At 34.5% G+C, this 19620-nt stretch overlaps 2 protein-coding genes across 2 annotated transcripts in view; one reads left to right on the top strand and one right to left on the bottom strand.

Annotated features, from left to right (window-relative positions):
• Positions 1–16989, top strand: part of LOC131668442 (putative aldehyde dehydrogenase family 7 member A1 homolog) — a 787423-nt gene extending 770434 nt beyond the window's left edge. Inside the window, exons 8-9 of the mRNA XM_058942621.1 lie at positions 15608–15868; positions 16777–16989. Coding sequence (XP_058798604.1) covers positions 15608–15868; positions 16777–16989 — 474 coding nt within the window. The remainder of the gene's footprint in view (positions 1–15607; positions 15869–16776) is intronic.
• LOC131668457 (rRNA N6-adenosine-methyltransferase METTL5) overlaps positions 16517–19620 on the bottom strand; it is a 66012-nt gene continuing 62908 nt past the window's right edge. The window contains exons 2-3 of the mRNA XM_058942647.1: positions 16986–17306; positions 16517–16753 (exon numbers count right to left, since the gene is read on the bottom strand). Of these exons, the coding sequence (XP_058798630.1) occupies positions 17014–17306 (293 nt within the window). The 3' untranslated portion in view covers positions 16517–16753; positions 16986–17013. The remainder of the gene's footprint in view (positions 16754–16985; positions 17307–19620) is intronic.

Below are 19620 nucleotides of genomic sequence, written 5' to 3'. Positions count from 1 at the left end.
TATTTTAATTTTTTTCATATGCTGTTACGAGATGAGCACCAGCGTTACAAATTTACTAACTACTAATACCTGCTATTCTTCCACCGACTACTCCGAAAAGTCAATATATGAATTCAAGCACAGGAAAATAATCAACGCTGCTAAAGAAGGAAAAACCATCCTATCTACGCCTACATGATGCAAGAAAAATAAGGAGTCATCAAATGCTGGACGTACACGATATGGAACTCCAAGATCTACGTCCGAAAATGCACATACCATGCCTCAAATAATTATTTTAATCTTGCGTAAGCGTATCGGATATTTTCTTCATGTTGCCTACACACAGAAAATATTTTGTAATTTTGCCTATGGAAAGCAGCGATAACTTTCCTAATTTAATTAATATGCGCAATAATACTCAAAAATTTCGATAATAAAAATATGTAAAGATCGTCTCGATATTTATCTCGAATTTATATACCGAGAGATACAAATTAACCTCTCGCTATTATTTAATAAAATTCATTTTAATATTCGTCTCAATTTAAATGCTGCTCGATATGCATATTCATATTCTACGCTAGCCACGCCCACTTACGTCTAAGCCTATGCGAAAAGAACGAGATAGCTTAATAGATAGAAAAGGACGGCGTATCACACTCGGCTTGCCTAGTAGATAGAGACAGAATAATATCTTGATCGATGCGATAGGGAAAGATAACGTCATGAGCGAAAATCATCGAAATCAAATTGTATTGTGACTATGAATATTCATGACTAAGAGAAAGTGGAGAGGGAAGAATTAGCAAGAGTTTGCCGATGGCTTTAGTCAAGTACAGACGTATAATTCTGTCTCTTTGAATCATTTTGCAGATCTTTTCCTCGTGACTTTCCAAAGTTCAAGTGCCTGTGCACCATAGCTTGCTCGTGCTCACCGTGCCTAAATTTTGAGATTAATTGTCACATTACTGAATGGAATAGGCATTACTGGCGATAAGAGATTATTTTGAGCGTATACCAGCTTTACATAAAATTAGAGTGAGTACCGCACGACTTATTGTTACCCAGACTTTTGCTAATTTCATTTCATTATTCATCTCGGTCCGCATAAATGTGCCGTATACCAGCGAAATAACTGGCTTAATGAATAGTGCGAGGAGGACTACGTAATAGCGCATTCGCGTTCGAAAACTCGTCGTGCCTATCTTTATATTGCGAAATTCCGTCTATCTTCTTTTAATAGTTTTAAGCTAAGAGCCTATATACTTAGACTAACATTTACGCAAAACACTATCGTCATTGTATGTTATTTACTCTTCACATTCACACAATTTCTTTGTTTAATGAATCGGCTCAATTAATTTTAAACTTAATTGTATGGTATATTCTAAACCTCCCGCCTTGTCCTCTATCCATCCGACCTTGGGTTTCGCTCCAGCTTCGATAGGGAACCAGCGGAGTTAGTAAACATATAACCGACTTTGATCCGACTACTTGCTATCAAGGTAAGCCACGACCAAGCATCGATTGAGCTAAGCTGCGGATAAACAAATCTGTACACCTATTGATTCGTGAATAATATTTTGTCAGCTTCATAGTTCAAAGGGATTAGCCTGACGAAATGCTAAATTGCTCTCTATAAAATTATTTACAGTACGGGTTGAAAATTCCTAACGCCCGCCCTTACTACTCAGAGTGGCACTCCTCTGAAGAATTAATTCTGCTTAATTAGTAGTGCCTGGCGCCCAATAATCTAATAAATTAATTATCGCAATTTGTGCTTAATATTCCGCCAAGTAGCATGGTAATCATTTAGTCGGTGAAAGCACCATGTTACAACTTATGACACAAAGCACTTCACTACGCAAAACATGGAAATGTATGTTTCAACCCCTCTCAAACAATGGTGCAATAATAATCTCAAAAGTCCATTGTTAATAGAAGTAAAGACATTTGAAAGTAACGAGTCCGGATGGTCTTTGGATTCTATTATCAATATTCAGATTAATATCAATAAATTCAATCCAATGCGTAGTGGAAGCTCTTATATACCTTTACCAAAATTTTTGAGAAATAAGCATGCATGCATAAATGTGAAAAATAGTGATAACAAATGTTTTGTATGGTTAATCTTAGCAGCCATATGTAAAATTTCACATACAGATCACCCTCAAAGAATAAGTCACTATATATCACATGAGAATAAACTGATTTTGGATAGAATATAATTTCCAGTCTCCTTGAATCAAATAAATAAATTTGAAAAATTAAACAGCATGATATCAGTCAATGTGTTTGGTTTAGAGGGCAAAAGAATTGTTCCCCTTTATCATACAGAAAATAAAAAATCAAACCATGTGAACCTTTTACTAATTGATCAAAGTGTTTGTGATGATGATGAAATAATATCAAATAATTATCACTATGTGTACATAAAAGACCTTGCAAAATTAGTGAGAAGTAGTTTGTCACGTAGTAAAAATATAAAAAATATTTGTGATCGGTGTTTGCATTATTTTAATACTGCAGAGAAATTTGTTGCACATGATACGAATGTCAAGAAATAAATAAGTGTAGAGTTCAGATGCCAAAAAAAGGTCAAGATGTGATTGAATTCAAAAACTATGGATTCAAATTAAAATCACCATTTAATATCTATGGAGATTGTGAATTTTTATTGAAGAAAACAAATGTTGACCAGCAAGACATTGATAAAAATACTGTCACAACCCAACATCATGAAATGTTTAGTGTAGGCTATTACTTAAAATATAGCTATGATGACAGTTTATCAAGATATAAATCTTATCGCGGACCAAACCCATCAAAATGGTTGGCAAAAGAGTTAAAAAATATAGATTATTACATCAAAAACATATACAATCATCCGAAACCTATGGATGAACTAACACCGCAGGAACTTGATGAATTCCAAACGTCAAATATATGTCATATCTGTGAAAAACCAATGAATTTTTCAACGAAAGTTCGCGATCATTATCACTTGACAAAAAAATATCGAGGTGCAGCTCATCAAAGTTGTAATCTGAACTATCGAGATTCTCATGTAGTGCCTATAGTTTTTCACAATCTCAGTGGTTATGACGCTCATTTTATTATACGTGATATATCTAATCACTTTTCTGAACACATTGAAATTTTACCGTTAACAAAAGAGAATTATATTGCATTCACAAAGACTGTTGCAGATACTGGGAATCAAACTACGATTTATTGATTCATTTAAGTTTATGGCTTCATCGCTTGACAAACTAGCTTCTTATTTGAATGATTATAAAATTGTGAACTCTAAATTTCCTGATCATGATCAAGAAAAAATCAATTTCTTGACACATAAAGGAGTACTTCCATATGAATATATAGATAGTTAGGAAAAACTCGAAGAAGATCGACTACCGGAAAAAAATGAATTTTTTAGTAGTCTTAATGATTCTGAAATATCAGATGCTGACTATGATCATACACTCAAAGTTTGGAATGCATTCAACATAAAAACTTTGCGTGAATATTGTGATTTGTACATGAAAATTGACATTCTATTACTCACAGAAGTTTTCGAACAATTTCGCGAGCTGTGTCTATCAGCGTATGATCTTGAGCCGGCTCATTATTACACAACTCCAGACTTTTCCTAGGATGCAATGCTCAAGTTTACAAAGGTATCATTAAGACTTTTGACAGATATAGATATGCATTTGTTCATAGAATCAGGTATTCGAGGTAGTTTGAGTCAGTGCTCAGGTCGATATGGCGCAGCTAACAACAGATATATGAAAGAAAAATTTGATAGTAGCAGGGACGAGGAATATCTTTCTTACTTAGATGCCAATAATTTATATGGTTATGCAATGACGCAATATTTGTCACGAGACAATATTGAATGTGAAGAAAATTTTGTCAACATCGACTTTTTACAAGTTGCTGATGACGCTCAAACCGGTTATATTTTGGAAGTTGTGACAGTGTTATGGCGATGTTCCCTAGCCCTGTGTGCGGCACTCTCCTCGCGTGAACGCAGCGACCAAGTGTATGCTATATAGCGACTACATACTTGTGTCGTTGCAGGATCTGGAGAGAGGAGCGCGACGATCGGCGAGGTGTCGCCGTGAGTGCGAGTGAGAGCGAGAAGAGCGAGAGAGAGAGAGAGAGAGAGCGATTTTGACTGATTTTTGACGGCGAGAGAGGTGGGAGCACGGCGGCGCGAGGCTGAGAAATTAAGAGAGAGGAAGGGCAGTTAGGCGCGAGCTCTTAAGTAATTAGGGCCGCCTAGAGAGAAGACTGGACGAGACCATATTTCGGCCGGAGAGGAACGACTGTTAGTGGTGCAACTGCCACGATTGCCAAGGAGCAAGTCGTTCGAAGGAGAACCAGTACACGCAGCGACCATTCGCCGTCTACGAGGCAAAGGCCGTGCTGCGGCCCTTCCTGCAGCAGCTTCCATCGTCGCCAGGGCGCCTTTTCCTGCGGGACTACGCTTTCGCCGGCGACGCCTCTCTGTCGACGGACCGTCGGCATCCGGTGGGTCCAAGGCCAGTTTATCTCTCTCGCGCCAGCTCTCGCTCGATTACGGACATTAGCGTGTTTTGATTTTATCGCGCACGCTGAGCGATCTCGCTCGCGTGATCCCGCGAACTCTGGTCGCGGAAAGGTTGAGCGAGCGCGCTCACCGCGGCGAAGTTAATCTTGTAGCGATATTTGTGAAAAGGCGTCAATAAATGATATCGATATATGTAGTATAATTGAATTAAAGTGTTCGATTATTTGTATCAACCTCCCCCAGCCAGAGCGAACTTCGGCCTGTGAAAGTCAGCGCCTGCTTTCTTTACCGAGAAAGAACCCAGAAAAATTAGCAGAGACGGAGGCTGACCACTCTTCAAAGTTGATTTAGATTATCCGCCATCAATTCATGATGAGCATAATGACTTGCCATTCTGCCCCGAGCACATAAAACCACCTGGTTCTAAGGATGAAAAATTATGTGCTACTCTCATGAATAAGAAAAATTATGTGATACATTATCAAGCTCTCAAGCAAGCTGTTAAACATGGACTCGAGCTTGTAAAAATTCATAGAGTATTGAAATTTGAGCAATCGGCGTGGCTAAAATCATACATCGACTTGAACAGTTCAATGAGAGCGAAAGCTCAAAATGAGTTTCAAAAAAATCTTTTTAAACTCATGAATAATAGTATATATGGTAAAACTATGAAACCTACCATCAATTATTTTGACACTTCTGACTATCCTACTGAAAACGTATTCAATATGCCAAGAGTCAATAAGAAGGTTGTTGGATTAATGAAGGATGAGTGTAATGGAAATATACTAAAAGAATTTATTGGCTTGAGGAGTAAAATGTACTGTACTCGTGTAAATGGTGTTGATGCTTCAAAAAAAGTCAAAGGTGTGAAGGCTTCTGTTGTCAAGAAAACTATTGACTTTGATCATTATTTGCACTGTTTGCAAAATTTAAGTATTCATAAAAGAGAGCAATGTATGATCAGATCTAAATTGCAAAATGTTGAAACTATTCGACAGAAAAAGATTGCATTGAGTCCTTATGATGACAAGAGACATCTAATTCCTAACAGTACTGATACATTAGCACATGGACATTACAAAATTGAGTAAATTGTATATTTATATTTTTAAAACATAGAACAGATATATAATTAGACTTAATCAGTGTTATTTAATTTCAGAGAAAAACCATACAAGTCTGTACGTTTTCAAGAAAAAATTCAAATACATCAGATGGTTACGTGGGCATATGCACAACGAACTGCTCGACAAGGAGAATGGATGCGGATGGCTTGTGATAGAGAACATTTTAAAATGAGAATTCATCGTTTGAGTGAAATAATTACACCAATACTATTACAGAAATGTAAGGAATTTGAAATAAAGAAACATGAAATATATATTTTATAATATTTTATTCATTAACTATTCACATATCATCTTTATGAACATAACTATTGTGAGATTCATCAAATCCCAACCATTTAACATAATAATGATAACCACGTTTTCTTACAACTTTTTCTATCAAATAAATATCTGGATATTTTGTCCTGAATAATAATTCTTCTTCATAAAATCCGCCAGCAATAGGTTTATCTTGATAATCTTTCAAACGGTAGGTGAATGGAACTGTTTTCATAACTCTATCAATTGTGAAAATTTCTGTTTACCAATTGGGTGTATAACCTTTCTCAAAAATCTGCTTACTTTTGCTGACTCGTACTTTATCACCAACTTTGAATTTTGCACGTTTTGTTAGAGGTCGATGTTTTTTCAAAGATAATCGATTCAATATATCTGGTACTTTGGCTGCAGTCACTTCACTGAACTTCATTCCAATTGTTCGATGTTTAGAATTATTGTATTGTGAAACTAGATCAGGTAGTATATCCAACCACTTATAATTACCATTTAGCGAGAACTTTTTCCATATCTTATTTTTTAGAGTTTTATTAAATCTTTCACAAATCGACGCTTTCAATTTACTGTATGTAGAGTATATATGGATATTATGTTTGGTCATTAAACTTTTGAAATCTTTATTATAAAATTCACGACCACTGTCGAGACATATCTTCTTTGGCACTCGTCCTTTCACAAATATTGATTCCATAGCCTTTGCAACATCTTTTCCAGTTTTTTGTTTGACTGCAACACACCAAGCATACTTAGAAAAGCTGTCAATAGCACACAAGATGTACTTATAACTTTTATTCTCTCGTTCATATAGTATCATTTCAACAAGATTGATTTGCCATGTCTCATCAATATCACGAATGTCAAATGATCTACGTAGATAATTACGACGAACTGGTTTATAAAGCTCCTTGATGACTGTTTTACGTTTGTTCTCCATTTTTCTTCAGACGTCCAAAAAGATCAATGCTCATAACGATAATGAGCTTGAAAGCTAACTAACACTACTAATATATTATTTCAGCCTCTCTCAATTCTTCGATTATAGACTGAATTTCATTCACATGATTTTGATTACCAGCTGATGTTTCAGCAATTAATACTCTAAGACGTTCTACAAGCTCATTGGGATCACCCCAATATACATAATCAGTATGATTATCAAGTCGTGCAATTTTGTACGGTGACTTCAAAGAAAATCCTCGGCCAGATGATGAGTTAACTGGTATCTTTCCATCAACTTAGAAATAATATCTCTGAATTTATCACTTGTTTGATAACGTATATCCTCTTCAGCTTTATAATACTTTTTATGCGCATTCGTTTTCTTTATAATTCGACCATAGGTTGCAACGATTACCGAAAATCGTTAGACTCGCGCGAGGTTAATGAGCGGCTAAACGAGAGGAGCCGCGTTCGGTTCGCGAGAGAGAGAGAGCGCGTAGGGGCAATGACCGGGAGGGGAGGCTCCGACCGGCAGTATGACTGTGCCACTCAGTCCGCCTGTGTCGAGCTAACCTCTGTTCCCGAGCCGTTCCAAGTTTTTCGTTTTTGGTGGTGCGAAGTGCGAGGTCAGAGGTGCGAACTTACGTGCGGTGTGCTAGCAGCAGCGATAGTAGCAGCAACAGCAGCAATAGCAGCAACAGCAGTAGCAGCAACAACAACAGCAGCAACAGTAATCGCGGCGGTGCGGCGAGCAGCGAAGCGGCGTTTCAGCGATTTGCTATTCGGATACGGTTGGCCACCGTATCCTCATCGTTCTCGCGGTAGGTGCACCTTCCCCCTTTTTATTATTGTTATAGCGAGCGATCCCGCGCAGCGTGCGCGCGGTAATTAGTTGTTGCGTGCGAGCGGTTAGTTCGCGGTAATCGCGGTTTTCTCTCTCTCTCTCATTTAGCGTGTGTTGTCATCCGCGCAAGCGTGTGCAAGTCTATCGGCAAAACCCCGCGTGTAATTGAAACGGTTAAATAAAGTGAGTATTAATCTTTATTAAGTCAAGCAGTCGTTATTGTGTCTTTCCTTTGTCCGGAGGTCGCGTCTATATTTGTTTACAGTTGATTCGAATTCGCCGGTAGCGTAGCACGAATCACGCGAATACCGGTAGACGGGAATCGACAACTTAGGTTCCAGCGGCGGCCGCACGAGCGCTACTAGTAAGGGGCGACAGCGCCGCCAAGCGGTGAGTTGGGGGAACCCAGCTCGGAATAGTGAAGAGACTCTGCGCAGGCGCACTCCGAGACAAGGTAGGTTGCTGTGCTTTGAGCACAGAGATAACAAGGCGTCGTTTAGTAATTATAAAGGTACATTTAAGAGATTGTAGACTAAACGGCAGCCTGTTACAAGGTGTCTAATTCATCTTCAGTTATAATGGAAATATCAGATTTTTTCTTGAACAATAGTTAAATTAATCCAGAACTTTTTTCATAAGTATTTCTGCCTATGACAATTTTATCACCTTCAAAATTCGATGGTCTATCACCTATCATAAAAGAACCATCTTTCCATTTACGTACTCCATAGATCGTATCCAATGATGTTACTTGATTCCTTTGGAATATTGATAAATACTTGTTAAGGGAATCACTTTCAGGTGTGTGAAATTCAACAATATCATCATTTTCCTGAAGTTCATAAGCATTCGATGCTTCATCCAATCCACCGTCTTTATCTGATAACTTTTCTAAAGGTTTTTTTTCCTTTTCAAACAATTGTTCTATATCATAGCTAGCTTTTTCATCATCATCTTCTTTTTCTTCTTTTTTAAGTTGCAACAGTTTTTTATTTTTCGATTTTTTCTGCTGAGTAAGTTTTGTTCCATCAACCAACTTTTCAAGTGGTTCAATCATAGGCTTGAAAGTTTCTTTAACAAATTTTTCAGTTTCTAATCTGTCTGACTTCAATAAATTATATTTCTGTTGTATTACTTCACGAGCTTTTTTCACCTGACGAAGATCACCAATCTGTTGACTTAAATCAATCATGTTGTCTACTTGCAATCCAGTTGATCACTACCAGTTTTATGTTGAGTTATTTGCATTTATAATAAACTTATCAAAACCTTTTCTAAATCTACCAGCATCTATTTTTCGATCTTTGTCTATCACAAGAAAGCAATAATCTTCTTTCCAACATGAAGAACAAATATCTTTGAAACTTTGATATGACATATCAGTATTTACATGATCATTATAGATGTATCTTAAATTCATATCATCTTGTCCAAAAACTATTAAAAAATTCATGTTGTCTCTCACTAAGTGTTTAGGTACTTGAGCATATGACTGACACAAGTAAAAACAATCAACGTTTCTATGTCTTCCCATATAGTAAAATGCTTTCACATTATCTTGTTTCTTACATGCAATATCATCAAAAATCATGATAGAGTTTGGTCGTGCTTCCTCTGGCGATACAACAAGATCATGCTCGCTGAAAGGTAAGTATTCAACACCTTTGATGGGTTCACGAAGTTGCTCAAGAAATTTATATTTCGGTTGGTTCAGCGACTTAGAATATATATAAATATTTTCAAACTTCAAACCATTGGGATGGGTTAAAAGAGATATAAGCGCATTTGTCTTTCCACAATTAGACGCATCACAACATACTGCACGTATGCTCTCTGGCAAAAGATCTCCATGCTTTTTCAATTTCTTTCCATTTTTTTCTGTCAGAGTCAAAATTTATCACAGGAAGCTTCAGAGACTGCTCTTTGATATCCATTTTACATCTAGCTCTGAATTAAAACTGATAAATTTTACTGTAAAAGAGTTTATATATATAAGTTTTGTGCATTCATTATCAAACGCTCAAACAATGCTCGTCCATGAGAGAACAAAGAAGAGGAAAACGGGTAGAGGGCTATTGAACAACTTGATAAATATCTTACCTTTTGAAGTTCATATACCTGGTTATCAGTATTGTAGACCTGGAACAAAGCTATATAAACGATTGATTCGCGGAGACCCTGGCATTAATCCTTTAGACGCTGCATGTAAAGATCACGACATTGCCTACTCTAAAAATAAAGATATTCGAGCACGAAACGCTGCAGACAAAGTATTAGCTAATAAAGATTGGTAACGTATACGTAGTTCTGACGCTACTTTAGGTGAAAAAGCTGTAGCATACACTGTTACAAATATTATAAAAGCAAAATCAACCTTTGGAATGGGGCTCGGCAAGAAGCATCTCAAGAAAAGGAAGACGATTTCGAAAAAACGTTTCAAGAAGAGAAAGACTTTAAGTATGAAAAGATTAATCAGTATGACAAAGAAATCCATAACTCCTAGTAATGACTCAAAAATTGTATTTAAAAGTGCTTTAAACGCAGCACGTAAAAATATTAGAAGTGTTGGTGGAAAGAAAAATATAAATTTACCACGAATACTTCCTATCCCAAGGTTTTGGTGTAGCCTTCAATACAACAAGTAAATTCAAGAAGACTAAAAAAAAAAACTTGAAGTAAAACTACCTCATCGTCCTCTAACAGAATGTAATATAAAGAAACATGCTCGATAATGGCAAATTGCGAACTTTCGCGGTGTTTTTATGAGGAACTCTCTGCCAACGCGTCCACGATTCAACGAGTGTGCTATTGTAAATCTTGATGATAATTTAGGACCTGGTACGCATTGGGTAGCATATCGAAAAAGTGGCAAAAATGTTTATTACTTTGATAGTTTTGGTGATATAAGACCACCTCTAGATCTTATGAAATATTTCAAAGTTGATCAAATCAAATACAATTATAAAAAATATCAAAATTATAATACTTATACTTGTGGACATTTATGTTTGAAATTTTTATGTGATTTGCTAGAGCATCATGTCAATTACCATTTGTATAATTACTGAGAATTGTGAATAAATAATTCAGTTTTGAACGATCACTCAACATGGTTGAATCATTAGCCCTCAGTTTGTCTGGTAGATCATCTATACTAAAAACATATTATTTTCCACCGATAGAACTGGATAGAGATAAAACTTATGTTCTTGGTTTGGTAGAATTACTTACATTCAATTCGATACCAAATGTTGATGTTGGACACAATAAGTTCAAAGTTGGTAACATTGAAATTGAACTACCAACAGGCAGTTATGAAATTGGTGACATAGATAAATATTTGAAAGGTTACTTGAAGTCAACAGGGATAAAACTTGAAATAAAGCCCAACAACAATACTTTATGCAGTGAAATAATTTGTAGTGAACCAATCGATTTTCAATCAAATAACTCTATTGAACGTTTGTTAGGTTTCACCAAACGGTTGTTGCCCGTAGATATAAATAATGTCACTGACATGCCTGTTGCCATTCTCAAAGTGAACGCGCTACGCGTCGAATGTAACATAACATCTGGAGCATATGTCAATCAAAATAAGGTACATATTATTCACGAATTCTTTCCAGATGTATCACGAGGATATAAAATCATTGAAGTTCCTAAACAGATCATATATTTGCCTGTAACTGTCAAAGTTATCGATCATTTACAGCTACGTCTAATTGATCAAGATGGAAATTTAATAAACTTTCGTGGTGAAACAATCACGATCCGTTTACACATAAAAAGAGTTTTATGACGGGAATAGTTTATAATCATAAAGTAGGCAACGGCTATAGAACAACTCCATCATGCGCTCAGAAAGTCAGTCATCGACGGATAGCCAAAAGTCTAACACGTCGCAACATTCAGTTCCTGAAAAATCTCGGTCTGAACGTCGTCGGAAGCGCCGTAATAAAAAGAAGAAACATGAAAAATTTGAAAAACTAACTTGTATATTTGCGTGTTTTTGTCATCTCAAAGATGGAAGAAATACTTAGTGTACAAGCACCTGTCATTTTTGATGAATCCATAGCTCACTATGAAGTTCATGCATATCAACCTTATAATTCACAAACATTCAATAATAGCGATGAAATTCGCATATTGTTGTGAATGTAAAGCATGAACTTATTCTTACTCGATCAAGAGATAATTTAAACGCAGTCATGCAAAATACTGTCAAAATTGATAATTTTGATACATATGAGCCTCTTAAAATAGAACTCACAAGAATTGAATGGTTAATGCCGTATGTAATTATGTCTGATAGGCGTAAAATACAGTTGTTCAATTTCATTCAGAAAGATGCACCTATTTCTATGAGTTTTCGGTCGTGGGAACTTTATGACTATCCAGCATTACCACAAACATCAAAACATTTTTGGACTGTAAAAACATCCAATCAATTGGAAAAACCAAGATATATTATATTAGGTTTTCAAATAAAACGCAAGTCTGATAAAACTAAAAATTCTAGCAGATTTGATCATTGTGTCATAACCAATGTTAAACTTTTTCTGAATTCTCAGCAATATCCATATAGAAATTTGAATCTTGATATAAGTAACAATCAATACTGCGTCTTATCGTATGCTCAATTCCAATTGAACTATTACAATAGAGACTGTATGTTCAATCCACTTCTAGATCGAAAACAATTTATCACACATGCACCGTTAATAGTGATAGATTGTTCAAAGCAAAATGAATCTTTGAAACAAGCTGCTGTCGATGTACGTCTTGAATTTGAAACCAAAAATGATGTGCCCGCGGAAACAGCTGCATATTGTTTGATTTTACACGATCGTATAGTTAAGTATAATCCTATAAGTGGTCATGTAACCAAACTTGTATAACTCGTATAATAGCTATGTATACTTTTTCTAAATACGTAACTCTTATTGAAGAACTTGAGAAAAAAGCACTTGGATTGAGATATCTTGGCTGATATTTACTTGAATTTGTAAAACCATAAAGTTTTTATCAATGTAACAGAATATTGCATAAATAAAACCCAAGTCGAATAAATACTTCAGTCTTTTTCATTCATTTCAACGATGAGCATTGATGTGTTTGGACGCAAACTTGGTAGAGCTGACGAATTAAACTTGAAAAATTTACATGAGAATCTGTTAGTCGAACTAAAAAATATTAAAGATACTATATTAAAGTTAAAAGCTAAATTAAAAGAAATGAGTTTATTGATCGATATTCATCGAGAGGAACTTGATATGAAATTTCTAGGGGTACTATATTCAGACATTGACAAGTTGAAGCAAAATCAGTTACCCCCACCATGAAATGCTTGCAGCTTGTATAAAGAAGCTTGGCTCATGAACCACACCTCATTCACTTTTTGTATCTGCACCACGGCTCGTTCGCCTTCTGTAGCAGCACCAGCTCAATCATGACACCATTTATTGATTTCATTCAAGCTAAGGTATTAGCCAGCTTGAATGCGCATATTATTTCTATGTTTGATGGTACAGATCCTACGATCACGATAAAATTGATAACAGATGCTTATTATTATGAATATTCGGAGAAAGATTGCAGAAAAATTGAATACTCCATAGCCTTGTTGGAAGCTCTTTGGTATATGAAAGAATACCAGAAGACAATTGGTCATGGAAATGGTTATATTCATGATTTTAAACTAGATGATATTCCAAGTGCTATTCAAAGTAGGTTAGCTACATAAAAATTGACGAATATTCGTTATTCAATAAACAAGGTTTTTTTCAAATATGTGGCTGAATGTGTTCAAGCCACGGTATTTAATTTGGTCAAAAAGGCATTTCTAAGGGAAGTAGACATTGTTTTTACAGCTGTGTATGAAGAACAAATTAGCAATCAATCTCCAAACAAAATAAAAGTCAAGCTGTTCAAAGTGGAAACTATTCCTCTTTACTCAACTCAAACCTATCAGAAATGGTTTGAAGAAAAAGTACAAGATCCTCTGATGACTATGATGGGAAAATTTGAACGTAACTATTCTTCTTACTCTTTGGAATTTATGACAAATGCAGTTGTCAGCTATTATAAGTAGCGCAGTTTGAGCATCATCAGATTATTCAGCACCAAACATTCAAATAATATGGACCGCTATCCAAACGTGAACTACTTTCGTCTTCTGCAAATCAACAGTTTGACAACGGAAAGAAAAAAACAAATAATCATAAGTACATGTATAATATATGTAAGCATATAATCATCACGCTCAACCTCAATAATTGTTTAGTTGTTTATAATTTATGATAATAAATAGATTTTTTTTTTCATGTAAATTATATCTCTGTTTATTTAATAAACCTAACCCCGAAAGTTGATAATAAAATAACTTTTATACTTACACAGACCTACACTTTCTACTCAATCACAATCAATCAGCATAAAGCAAACATTTTTTATTTTGGCATGGAACAAGGGGTATGGGGCATGGGGCCGGGGGCACGCACGTCGATACAAGAGTCGGTAACTGCCGGCGGGGGGCATGGGATCTGCACGTCGATACAAGAGTCGGTAACTGCCGGCGGGGGGCATGGGATCTGCACGTCGATACAAGAGTCGGTAATTGCCGGCGGGGCCCATGGGGTCTGCACGTTGGTACACAGTCGGTCGCAAACGATTCCCGTCAAGCAGGTCGATATACATCGGTCGATAAAGCAGCTCATAGATCGCCAATATGAGGATTTATAACGTTACTGATCGTCGGTAGAGTAGGCATCGAAAAATCGCATGGTAAGGGGCTGAGGATCCTCTTAGCTCCTACTACTATTGCGTATTTCTAAAATTGTAACGTTTGATAAATATACAGTTTATTTATCGCTGTTAAAAATCTTTTATTTCGACTCACGGTGCGAGGCTAATCACCACGGCCTCGATCCGCTCCTGTGATATACTTTGCTAGTACGCATATGCTCCACGCAACTGACAAAGAGTGCAAAAGTACGTAGCAGAGATGAAGACGAAATAAATTATATGCAAAAGTTCTATACTACTGGGATTAGTAAATAGATAGTGAGGTCAATAGAAAAACGTGAGGCGATAGTAAAGTAAATGTCGATTTATTTGATTGACTAGCCATCGCCAAAACCTTTTACCTGTCATCCTTGCTGCAGACAGCGGTACATGACAATCCATAGATGACAATAACCCACCAGTGAAGACATGGTGATTTTACAAAATGCCTTTTTAAGAGACGGATCCTATGGCCGGATGAGTCAAGAATCAACCCGCTTATTATCTTATTTGGTTCAATAGAAGAGAATTCTTTTTTTTTTTCAAAAGACAGGCTCTTTTGGTCGGATGACCCTGACATCAGACTGATTGAAAGAGAAGCCTTGTCGTCTTTTTTTAAGATTGTCAGGACAACAGTCTGAAAAAAGGGTGAATAATTTTATGAGTTGACCTGTTGAGTTCAAGAACAAAACCGTTGTTAGGCGATAGTTATTTGTTCGTTTTCTTGACTTTTCTTTAGATAGTCAAGACATAATATAATAAATACGTTTAACCCTGATTTTTATGTTTAGGTTAAATAAACACGTTATCTCTTTTTTCTAATAAGTGCTATATTTTTTGTGTGATTACGAATGTATGTGTGTGTGAGTTGTTACAATACATTCTAAATGCTTCATAAGTCAGATAGATGAATATTCTTTCAAACTATGAAAATTATTCCATTTTTATTCAATGATTTCTATATATTCTCAATTGAATTTATTATTGTAAGCCTCCCGGTACGAAGCCGTGATTCATTTCACTGTAATAAATAGATAAATAGTACATGAATAAATATAATAAATATATATTTGTATAATTTCTGTATTACAGGCTGCAGTAGAATCATCTTTAGAAAATGGCGGAAAATTAGAATTTGGAGGAAAACGTATACAACGGCCAGGTTATTATGTTGAACCTACCATTATAAGTGGATTAGAGCCAAATTTGCCTATTGTAAAAAAAGAAACATTCGCACCAATTGTGTATAAATTTGAAATTGATTCATTAGAAGAAGGCATTACTTTAAATAATTGTGTAGATCAAGGCTTGAGCAGTTCTTTGTTTACACGTGATATTCAAAATTTCTTCAAAGTTAGTTTAATAATAACTTATACAAATGTATAGGTGATTATGAAAAAGTATGATGTTTTATAGTCTCAACCTTATCATAAAATTAACGATTTAAAAGTTGTAATCTTTTTTTACAATATTTATTATATACCGAGAAAACATATTATCAAACTCCTAGAAATTCTATGATGAATTTTTAAATCAAAGATAAAATTAGTAGCCGCTTCGAGTAATTAATAATTATTTAAGTAACTAAATTATTATGGAAATGGTATTTACGACATGAATTTTATATAACTAAGATTTGCGAGCCGTTCGTAGTCATAATACATTCTTTAGTTCTTATACAAGGTATATTTATTTATTTATTGCATTCCTTTTTACAGTAGTTTTCAAAGATACTTTGAGATAGTTTCAAGATTTCCTAAATTTCTATGGCATTGGACAGGCACTGTATATAACAATTAGTACATATAAAAAACTCAGTATATATTTTCTAATGCATATAAATAATTGAATATAAGTTTTATGTAGTCAGTTAATAGCTAAAAGCAATTTATCAATAAAAAACTATTTTATTTGTGTGACTTATACACCAATTTTTATTTTGAACATTTACAGTAATGAAGTGATTTACTTGTGTATTAAATTATTGAATTTATTCTCTTATATTAATTATAAATTACATACAAATTTTGATTTTGAATATTTACATTAATGAAATTATCTTCTTGTATAATAAATCACAAAAATTTAGTAGACCTTTATTGTCACTTGAATTTGAAGAAATTAGACATTCTTAGTAACGGTACAATTTTCAAATAGCAGTTGTTTTGGAACCTTATGAACATCGGGCATCCAAACATCTAACTTTTCTTATAATCATCCTTCCTTTATTTTTATATTCTAAAAATTGAATTTTATTTCAGTGGATTGGTCCGACAGGATCAGATTGTGGTATCATTAATCTCAACATAGGAACGAGTGGTGCTGAAATAGGTGGTGCATTTGGAGGGGACAAATCAAGTGGAGGAGGACGAGAAAGTGGAAGTGATGCGTGGAAAAATTATATGAGAAGATCCACCATTACTGTAAATTTTGGCAAAAATGTACCTCTTGCTCAGGGCATTATATTTACCTGAATTAATTTAAAATACGTAGATTTATCATTTATGACAAAATCTTATGAAATCTACTGCTACATTTGTAGATTTTTTTTTATGAAATTTATAAATAAGTGGTATATCAAACTTTAGTTCTGCTAATACATCACATTCCATTCCAAGTTGTGCACTTTTTCGAATAATATGTCTACGAGTACTGGTTTTATGAAGTGAATAGATGACACCTTGTGATAATTTTGAAGCTATTTCTAGAAATTTCATGTCACTACCAGCATTATGTTTTGTACCAAATGGTGGATTCATTATAACAGTATCAAAAAATCTATCAAAAGTTCCTGTAATAAAAAAAATATATAAATATTATATATATATATATATATATATATGTACACTCCCGCCCAATAATCTTTGCCCACCTGAGAACAAAACGACTATAACTTTGAAACTCCATATCTCGGCTGGAAATACACCTACAGAGCTCTGCGGGGGCTCATTTGAAAGGGTTTTTCGAGCACTTTTCAATGGTGTATATTAAAATCATGCTTAGATATTTCCCTTGCAGATAGGGCGGCGAATATCAAAACAAAAATTACGAAATTTTTGCTTTTTCTTTAACCGCTTGCTATTTCGAGAAAAAAAATCGTAGAAAAATTCTAAACATAGAATTTTTTAGCTCTTTTTCTGCACTATCCAAAACACTCATTCAAAAATAATTTTCGTCTAAATTCAGCGATTATATGAGCATTTCATTCAAAAACAGCATCTATATTCATTGCTCTGTATCTCGGAAAATTCGAATCGTAGAAAAAAATTTTCTTGGAAGAAAATGCTCTATTTTGTAAGTAGAATACGTGAATGAAATTTCATAATCATATGAAAACATTTTTTTTTCAGTCGTAATATCAAGTAGTCTAATTTTTTCAATATTTCACTTTGGAATAATAAAACAGATCATTTATACTCGAAGCTATTCTATTAATTGTAGACAAATTTTAATTGTATGCAAATCTCGATCAACGAAAAATCTAAGTAGAAAAATTAATCTAATCTACCAAAGCTGACATAACTAATGATTAGTGAAAAAAATTTTTTTTTAATGTTGTTCTAATCTTCTAAAAAATTGTTTACCATAGTAACATATTATTGAAGTATGGCACCGAGAGATTTGAGTAAACGTTATCAAGTTATTGGATTTCACATAAATGGTAAAAGCAATCGTCAGATTGCTAGTATTCTCAATATTCCTCGTCGAACCGTAGACTACAATGTAAATAAATTTAAAAGTAGCGGCAGTGTTGAAGACAAGAAGCGCTCTGGTAGACCGCGGAAACGATTGCTTTTACCATTTATGTGAAATCCAATAACTTGATAACGTTTACTAAAATCTCTCGGTGCCATACTTCAATAATATGTTACTATGGTAAACAATTTTTTAGAAGATTAGAACAACATTAAAAAAAAATTTTTTTCACTAATCATTAGTTATGTCAGTTTTGGTAGATTAGATTAATTTTTCTACTTAGATTTTTCGTTGATCGAGATTTGCATACAATTAAAATTTGTCTACAATTAATAGAATAGCTGCGAGTATAAATGATCTGTTTTATTATTCCAAAGTGAAATATTGAAAAAATTAGACTACTTGATATTACGACTGAAAAAAAAATGTTTTCATATGATTATGAAATTTATTTCACGTATTCTACTTACAAAATAGAGAATTTTCCAAGATACAGAGCAATGAATATAGATGCTGTTTTTGAATGAAATGCTCATATAATCGCTGAATTTAGACGAAAATTATTTTTGATCGAGTGTTTTGAATAGTGCAGAAAAAGAGCTAAAAAATGCTATGTTTGGAATTTTTCTACGATTTTTTTTCTCGAAATGGCAAGCGGTTAAAGAAAAAGCAAAAATTTCGTAATTTTTGTTTTGATATTCGCCGCCCTATCTGCAAGGGAAATATCTAAGCATGATTTTAATATACACCATTGAAAAGTGCTCGAAAAACCCTTTCAAATGAGCCCCTGCAGAGCTCTGTCGGTGTATTTCCAGCCGAGATATGGAGTTTCAAAGTTATAGTCGTTTTGTTCTTAGTTGGGCAAAGATTATTGGGCGGGAGTGTATGTATGTTCAGAATATCGTATTATATTGTTATACATCTTACTAACCACAAGTTTAATGATATAATTAAAAGTATAGTCATGTTTATTAAAAAATTCTGATGTATTAGGCTTATTATTATGAAAAAATGTCAGACCAATATGTCAGGTGGATCTCCCAACCTTATGACAAAAACTTTAGCTTAGCGTATAAAATTGAAAAATTCAACAAATTTGCACGAAACCAACTAAAATTTTTTACTATTTTTCTTTAACCTAGCTGGCCCTCTCAACTAAACGTTTCTCGTATTTGCTAGAGTTAGCAACATGCGCCAAGATCTAACCTCTACTAATATTTTAATGGAGGATTCAGTTCCGATTAAGGAAGCTAGCGCTGACTTACACAGGAAAAATGGATTGCAGATGTCTGAGAAGATAGAGGAATGACAATACATGAATGACACCAAAATTATACAAAGGGCAGTCTATAATTGTGCCAATGATTAAATTACATAAATAATAACGATTAAATACAAAAGTGATTTAT

The sequence above is a fragment of the Phymastichus coffea genome, unplaced genomic scaffold (genome assembly GCF_024137745.1).
Source record: "Phymastichus coffea isolate CEN01 unplaced genomic scaffold, Cenicafe_Pcof_1.1 PCOF00006, whole genome shotgun sequence".
Lineage (NCBI taxonomy): Eukaryota > Metazoa > Arthropoda > Insecta > Hymenoptera > Eulophidae > Phymastichus > Phymastichus coffea.
Note: the sequence above shows the minus strand (reverse complement) of the source record. Positions and strands in the feature narration are given on the sequence as shown.